General features: G+C 34.8%; 1 protein-coding gene across 2 annotated transcripts in view; it reads right to left on the bottom strand.

The window, feature by feature from the left end:
* Positions 1–64: 64 nt before the first annotated feature.
* The window catches only part of DNAJC7 (DnaJ heat shock protein family (Hsp40) member C7), a 34,185-nt gene continuing 26,439 nt past the window's right edge, over positions 65–7,810 (bottom strand). For both annotated transcript variants that reach the window (XM_032235430.1, XM_032235431.1), the window contains 3 exons: positions 6,005–6,157; positions 5,596–5,658; positions 65–4,715 (listed from right to left, as the gene is read on the bottom strand). In XM_032235430.1, the coding sequence (XP_032091321.1) occupies positions 4,678–4,715; positions 5,596–5,658; positions 6,005–6,157 (254 nt within the window). In that variant the 3' untranslated portion in view covers positions 65–4,677. The remainder of the gene's footprint in view (positions 4,716–5,595; positions 5,659–6,004; positions 6,158–7,810) is intronic.

The raw sequence follows: 7,810 nt of genomic DNA, 5'->3' as shown, positions 1-7,810 counted from the left end.
TTTTAACCATCAATGTGAATACAATGACAATAATAGTTGTCCTATGTAATTCCTGGTTATGCTTTTGATATGCTCACATTCAATATGCTCTAGATGGGAGCTAGTTTAAAATGGGAGCTGGTTAACCTATTATACATTGAAAGCTATGAAATAAGTTACAAAACATACATCACTTGAAACTTAGAATTATAAACATCCAATATATAAAGTAAGATAGGTGAATGGTTGGGTCATTTACTTTTCTTGAATGCTTAAGCTATACAAGAAAAAGCTGGTTGTGCTATTGCTCAGGAAACAATATAACTTGCATTTGCAAAATATTTGTGTCATTTCTTAAATATTTGTTGTTTAAACATCAAATTACTGTTAATACAACTCAAATATGGTCAAAGCTTTTTAAAAAAACCTGTAAGAAAGAAGCACATTTCAATGGTTTTGATTGATGTAACTTGAAACAATAATTCTTGTTCTGCTTTACAAAATACTTAAGATTCATAGTGACTGTAAAATACACTGAAATAAATTTATTAACATGCAGAAAACATTTGTGTTGATATTTACATTAGACTGATTGATATGGAACTCTTTACTCAAGCCTTTGCTAATCTGAAGTTTCAGATTATATGCAGAAAAGAGATTGGGCTTTTTCATAGGTCTATAGGTTAAGGACTGAAATTGGGTACAGATGTTAACTGTAGTTTACCACCAGTCATTTCGTCTTATGAAAGATGCTCATGGATGCTGCTCTGGAAGTGCTCCATGAGTCTCCAGGTGACCCCAAAGCGAAACAGCCATGCACAGGAAAAGAGCCAGAGCACTTCTAAAGCAGCTATAGGAGGCAAGAAAAATGCATGGCTCCTTTAAGGATTCCAAGATAAATATTCAAATACAGATCTGTGCTTTGTGAAGCACTTAAAAAAAAAAACAGAAATTGAACAGTCCTAGTACATGATCGAAATCTGTGGTTCTCTTCCCAGTTTTAACATTGGTAGTCTTCCTGTCTAGTTCTCTTGTTATCAAAAAACAAACAAGCTACAATTTAACACCGACTGCCACAGATTTTTGGATTTCTCCCCTTCCAATTATTCAATCTAGCATCATGCCTCCACACTCACAGTCTCAGCAGTGTCTACTCAATTCAAAGAAGCATAAGTCACCAGTGAGATCTGGAGTGTTTATTTTTTGTACATCATATACATTTTATAATAAAGTTAATAGCAATTGGGTGTGCTTCAGTCTGGTTCAAAATTCTGCATATAAACACATTATGAATCCTGCTTAATGAACAGTCACCACTTTTTGTTTAAATAATCTTCACCTTAGATACTGTAAGTGAAAAGATTGAAGTGGGGCACTATGGCTATCCATGTGTCTGAAACTATCCACAGGAGAGAGTAAAGGGAACAGGATGCTGTTTTAAAAACAGAACATGCAACAGATGTATTATTAAGAAGTCTAAAATGGTATGCTATCAATTCCTTGCCAAACAGCCTTTCTTTAGGTGGCTTGAACCTGAAGTTTACCTGTCTGGTCTACCTGTCCTCTGCTCAGGCATTCCTTGCAAATGTAACTGTACAGCAAAGAGGACACTGCATGCAAGAACACTTGTTCAAGTGTACAGGAAAATAGGCAAAAATGGCAAGTTTCCCTAAAATATGCTGCTTTTTGATCTACATCACCAAAGAAATTGTCTCATGCATCACTTCATGAGAAAAGTCTTGGCTCTTAGTTCTCTGCTTAGAGATTTTGTGTACACATATGATGGGAGAAAGTGGTACTTTTAAGTGGTTAAGTGATATTATTTAAGATTGCCAGCAATATATGCCTTCCTCTATGGCAAGCTAACTAGCAGTAAAAAGAATGTTTGAGACCCTCTCTATAAGAATTCTTTATTCTCAGGGAGTTTCCATAAGGATAATACCAAAAAGGTTAATGTCTCATTTCACCTTGTTATGATCACTGCAACATTCTGACAATGTATATCTTTACAGGTACACTCCAAGCCTCAGACAGATAATTAATTAATTCTTTGCTTATCCGTCACACATAGTTTTTGGTACCTCTTAAAGATAGCTTGGCTAATTTAAAAAAATATTGAGAGTTAAGAAACAAATTCAAATTATAAAATGATTGTTACTAGGGTGGAGAATTTCAAAAACATGTTATACATGGCCTAATATATAATGCAAGCGTATCAGAACAACTTTAATGACTGCAATGAGAAGAATGGTAGATAATAAAAAAGGTAGAAAGGCAAAGTAATACAGCATTCATCACTTTTTAGGTTGCAGTCAGTTTTAAGGTCCAGGAACCTTTTATCATTGACTTTTGGAACTGATAAAAAAAAATGACTGCAATGAGAAGAATGGTAGATAATAAAAAAGGTAGAAAGGCAAAGTAATACAGCATTCATCACTTTTTAGGTTGCAATCAGTTTTAAGGTCCAGGAACCTTTTATCATTGACTTTTGGAACTGATAAAAAAAAATCTTACTACTACTCCCAGCTGTGTAGAGATGATCAGAAAACCTGGCTGCCATCCACTGAAACTCTTAATATTCTTATAATCCTCTGTGAAGTTTCAAAATTAAATTATTGCAAAGAGCCAGAATATCTTAAAAGTAGAAAATTCACAGGATGCCAGGATTGATTCTTGACACCTCAGTCTCTGAAGATAACATGCTGTTGTTTTAACTTCTTTCAACCTAAAGTGATGAAGAGGGAGATGGTTGATTTCATAGCTTTTTGTGCCAGTTTCTGAATTACCCTGTTTGTCATTACCTTTAATAGAGAATGGACACAACACAATTCCACCAAATAACTCTTTTAAATATATGCCTTCAACCAAATACAATAAATTCTACCAATAGAAATTGACTGTGCAATAAAATCCTGAACTATTCAATATTTACTATTTGTTGGCCAAGAATAGGCATGCAATCTTGGCTGAGGCAAACTCTTGAGTTTATTCTCTTCCTGCTTTAGTTTCTCATTTAATCCCTGGACATCACGCAATAGACTGAATTTCTTTAACCATTTTTTGAGTACCTCAATTTGGGAACTATAAAAGAAAATGATGCAGACAAAGTCTAACTTACTGCTAGTCTAAAGTTTATCAGAACCCATTAACTGAGTATCTTGAAAAATAGAGGATTATTCCTAGGACATAATCTGGGCCTCTTTTGAAACAATGTTTCATATTGGATCAATATCTTAACATTTCATTGAACAGAAGTCCAGCACAAGAATAGTTTTAAAATGATTACATTTTTTGAGGTTCTTTGTTAACTTTTCCCCTGGTCTCATAAATAGAAAAGTTGCTAAAACCTATTTGTAATGCAAATGCCACGCCTTTCTTATGTTGAACAATTTCATTCATTGGAATATTGATCTTCCAGGCTAATCTTCCCCAATTTGATTTCCCTAGATGTACTGAGATTTCAGCTTCCCTTATCTCCCAGAGAGTGTGGTCTGAATTGAGGAAAACTAAGGGAGTCTATAAGGAGAATTTTCACCATAAAATGGTGAAAACTGCACCTAGTATATAAAGTGGTTCAACAGGAAAATTGTTAGAGATGATAGTCTACTGATGATTTTTACTATTGTGGAAAAAGGAATGAGCTAATTGTCCATAGCAGAAATGATATTATAGATTACTAACTGTCAATATGGGGCTAATATTGAGCAAAACTTTAAAAAATAACATGAACTTCAATGTGGCTGGTTACTAATAAGGGTTCTTTCCCCTGAAATAATGCTGAATTTCTTCTTTTAAACTTTCAACACATTGTTAAATTCTGAAAAATCTTCTCAACATCAAAAATGCTTTTTGAGATTTCAATTAATTTTAAGAGATTCCAACACTTAAGAGTGGACTTGTACATGCAAGAACCATGACATCACATGTTGAGGTGGAAATTTGAAATATGCACTGTAGATCTAACAACACACACACACACATACACACAAACGCATATACCCTTCATAACACCTGACAATCACCTCAGAGTTTATGAGTTTTCAATGAAATCAAGTGTATATGTTGATCTGGAAGCCACCATCAAAATGGGATGTCCATGTAAGAAATCAGCCCTTACCATTTTCCTGAAGTACTCAAGCAATTGGAAACATAAAGTGTTCCTCAAAGAAAGAGACTCTGGGAATATTAAGAGAAAGTGCTGAGAAGAGGCAACTCTTATTCCAAAAATGACTCAGGGAATAATTCAGTAAAACTTCTTTGTATTTCTCAAGTGTCTGAAATGTTTCTGGAAATAAGGTTTCAATATGGCTACAGTCAGTACAATACAACCAAAGTAAAAAAAACCTCATTTCACTTTCCCCACATTGTGAACCCAATAAAGGCATGGCATATCCAGTTTTCAAAATGTAAGGATTCCCTGAATGAAGTCCCAGCAGCTTAGGAATCTAAAATTACTTAATGGAGAAATCCACAGATTTTTCTCCCTTTCTCTCGCTTTCATATAAAATTAACAAGCTTCCCTTCAAATGCTGGTTTTCTCATCACACTCTAAAGCACAAAATGATGTTTCCAACAGAAAAAATGCCACAGCCCTAAGAAATGCTGAGATGCAATGAAGGGAAGATGAAACTTGAAATTAAAAGAAGCAGGTCAGGGAAACTGTGGATTTCAGTAGATGACATGGACCTGTTCCGTAGTTTAGCCAAACTGGAAAAAGAAATTCCCAGGTCCAGAAGCTGAAAGACATAGATATACAGATTAGCAAATTAGGAAGCAAAGCATCAAAACAATTGTTGCAATATTGAGATCTTTTAAATAAAGTCAGATTCTGTAGCCCACTCAGAAAAAGCATGAAATATAACATACAATTTATCATTATTATGGGAACAGATGCGTTTTTGGAGTGACTGGCAAGGAGAGGAAGTAAGGTTTCTTAGCAAATCAAACCTTGATTAAACAAACAAATCCACAACTGATATCGTGCATATAAAACCCCCAATCTCTTGGCCATCTGCAAAGGGGTCAAACTTGGCTCTGTGAGGGCCCACTCCCCATCTTGTCAGAACCACTGTTAAATAGTACTTTAGGATTTTTATCCTTTTGATGTTTAATTGTCATTAGTCTATAATTTAACAAATTTTAAACCTAATTTAATGCTATTTTTTATATATTGTTTTATTTATTCATATTACATTGCACAGCAATAGCAATAGTACTTAGACTTATATACCGCTTCACAGTGCTTTATAGCCCTTTCTAAGCGGTTTAGAGTCAGTGTACTTCTCCCAACAATCTAAGAGCCCCTCTTTGAGGGAGATTGATGTTTAGAAATAATACACAAAACATAAGCTTTGGGCACAGCACACAAAGCCCTAAAGCATATTTCTTGGTTTTAGTGGGATCTGGAGAGTGAAATATTTTATGGTCCCCTGTGGGAACTATGTTTTGTATGAATGAAACAGCCTCCACTGAATTCCTGAGACCAGAACTTAATAAGTTCCCTAGTTGTCCCAAAATGAAGGATCAAGAGACATTGCCTCAATTGACACCTACAGACATTCAAAAGCAGGACCTCCTTCTTTTCAATATACATATGATGTGTAAAAGATGACCCACCTTCAAAACTAAAACTTCCAGGTGTTCCAAAGAAAGCTTTGAAGATATTATTAGCATCAAAATCTATTGGGAAGTATAGGTGAAGAAAAGAAAAAAAGCAGGTGAGAAGGAATTCTTGTTTAAATTTACATTTACAGTCATAAAAGTTCTGAAAAGCTTCTATAATATTTTGCAGCATTCATTTTCTTTTTTCTCATGTTTGCCTTGCCATCAATCTCCAAATCTTCTGATTATGCTATTGAACATTAAATGAATAATCACATTCAATTTTGCATAATTTTCATCAGAAAAAAATGTAGAATACTTCTCTCAAAACTTCTGAGTATGCTGACCTTCCTTGTTCCCATTCCCTAACTATGCACCTACGAACTTTAAGGGTCACTAATTCAAAACCCTCTTTATCACTCACCTCCCATATTCATGCCATCTTCCTCTAGATCCTGGCCACTGTCATAGCGGGCCTTTTTCTTTGGATCAGAGAGAATGGTAAAGGCTTCACCAACTTCTTTGAATTTCTTTTCTTCCTCTTTTTGGATTTCAGCACTTGCTCCACTATGCCGATCTGCCAGAAAAATTAAGATGTGGGGTTGATAGATGAGACAGTGAGAGACAGAGGAAAAAAGTCTAACTGAAATGAGACAGAATAATTGGTTGTAATAACTAGGTGAAAAAAAAGCTGTTTATCAAAGTGATACAAATTTAGTATAAAGAGAAACTTAATTTACTAGTTTATTAAGTACTAGTTTATTAAGTACTTTAGCAGATTTGTGTTACTAGATTTTTCTCCTGCCTTTCTACTTAACTAATTACTCAGGGAAAATATGTTAAAAACAAGGCCTTTTCTGAGTCACTTTTCATGTGGATCTGAACAACCAAACAGTTTTGCAATGGAAATGATGATTCTTCAAGTAGTTAGACTTTAAGCTATTTAGAACTTTCAAGATTAATACCAAGGAATCAAATTGTTTCCTACAAAGCCATTGGTAATTAGTGTCAATATTTTAGGGCAGGCAACATATGATCTGAAAATTATTTATTGCACTTTCTAATCTATGTAGACACCAGTTAATTCCAACAAATATATGACATTTTTCTATGATCTCAAGCAGAGAATGTCAGCTTGCTATTGTAACTTGGAAGCAACAAAGATAAGTGGCGTACAGTTGTATGGTCGGAATTATAACAATTCTTCATAGTGTTATAAATGAAGAATTTGGAGAAAATGAAAAAAAAAACCGTGCCATTATCAAGGAGGAAAAAAAAATCAAGGGAATTGCAACTAGAGAGAAAGATCCCCCCCCCCCAAATCCCTAAGTAACAGGAACAAAGAATGATCTGTGGATTCTGAGAAATTAATGTATGCACTTGTACTGAACTCACCCACGAACCCTCTAGAACAGCTTTATTTGCATATCTCCACCCCCGAGTTTCAATATCCCATTTTTCCTCTTACTGTGTTTATTTTTCATGGCCAGGAATAATGAATATAAACAAATTCCCAATTAGCTAATGAGTAATACTAGGAATAAAACAGTCGAGAATTTGGGATTGGTGGCAGGATTCCACAGCTATAAGAGGAAAGTGAACAATTCCAGGTGCTGAGTGGAAATGGAAAACTTCAATCTTGTAGCTTCAGAGAACATAGTGAAAATTGTGTTTCAGCATAAGTGACAGGGAAGTGCATGGTAGGGTCTTATAGCTATTTTCCTTCAAAGCCAGATGAAGGAGAGAAAAAAGAGTAGGAGAAAAGCCTATAGCCACACAGTGTTTTTGCTCTTTTTCCATTATATCACATCATTTAGCAACTAAATTTCAGCTCTATTATCTTTCATAATGTTATTTCATAACTGAAACTTGCTCAATTTGTTATACATTGATAGGAGCTTTTGATCCTCTGATGAGGTAAATGTTTTTTGGCAGAAGCCATACTGATTTAGTCCCAGTAATGCTTGTTTTTCTTTTTAACAATTCTATTGGCAATATCATTTTCTACTCTGGAGCAAGTCAAGGTTACAATCCTATACATGTAATCCTTGAGTTACTAATGTAACAGAGCCTGTCAATTACATTCATAACCTGAGGATTTGTTAATTGGATCATGTTAAATGAACATGATCCCTGCCTGCTTTATCCAATGCATTTGATAATCAAACGCACAGGTCATTAACTGCAAATGAGGTATCTCAGGGTACTTTGAGGAAGGCCTAGTGCTTCC

This window comes from Thamnophis elegans, chromosome Z, assembly GCF_009769535.1.
Source record: "Thamnophis elegans isolate rThaEle1 chromosome Z, rThaEle1.pri, whole genome shotgun sequence".
NCBI lineage: Eukaryota > Metazoa > Chordata > Lepidosauria > Squamata > Colubridae > Thamnophis > Thamnophis elegans.
The sequence above is the reverse complement of the archived record's forward strand: the minus strand, read 5'-3'. Positions and strand labels throughout refer to the sequence as shown.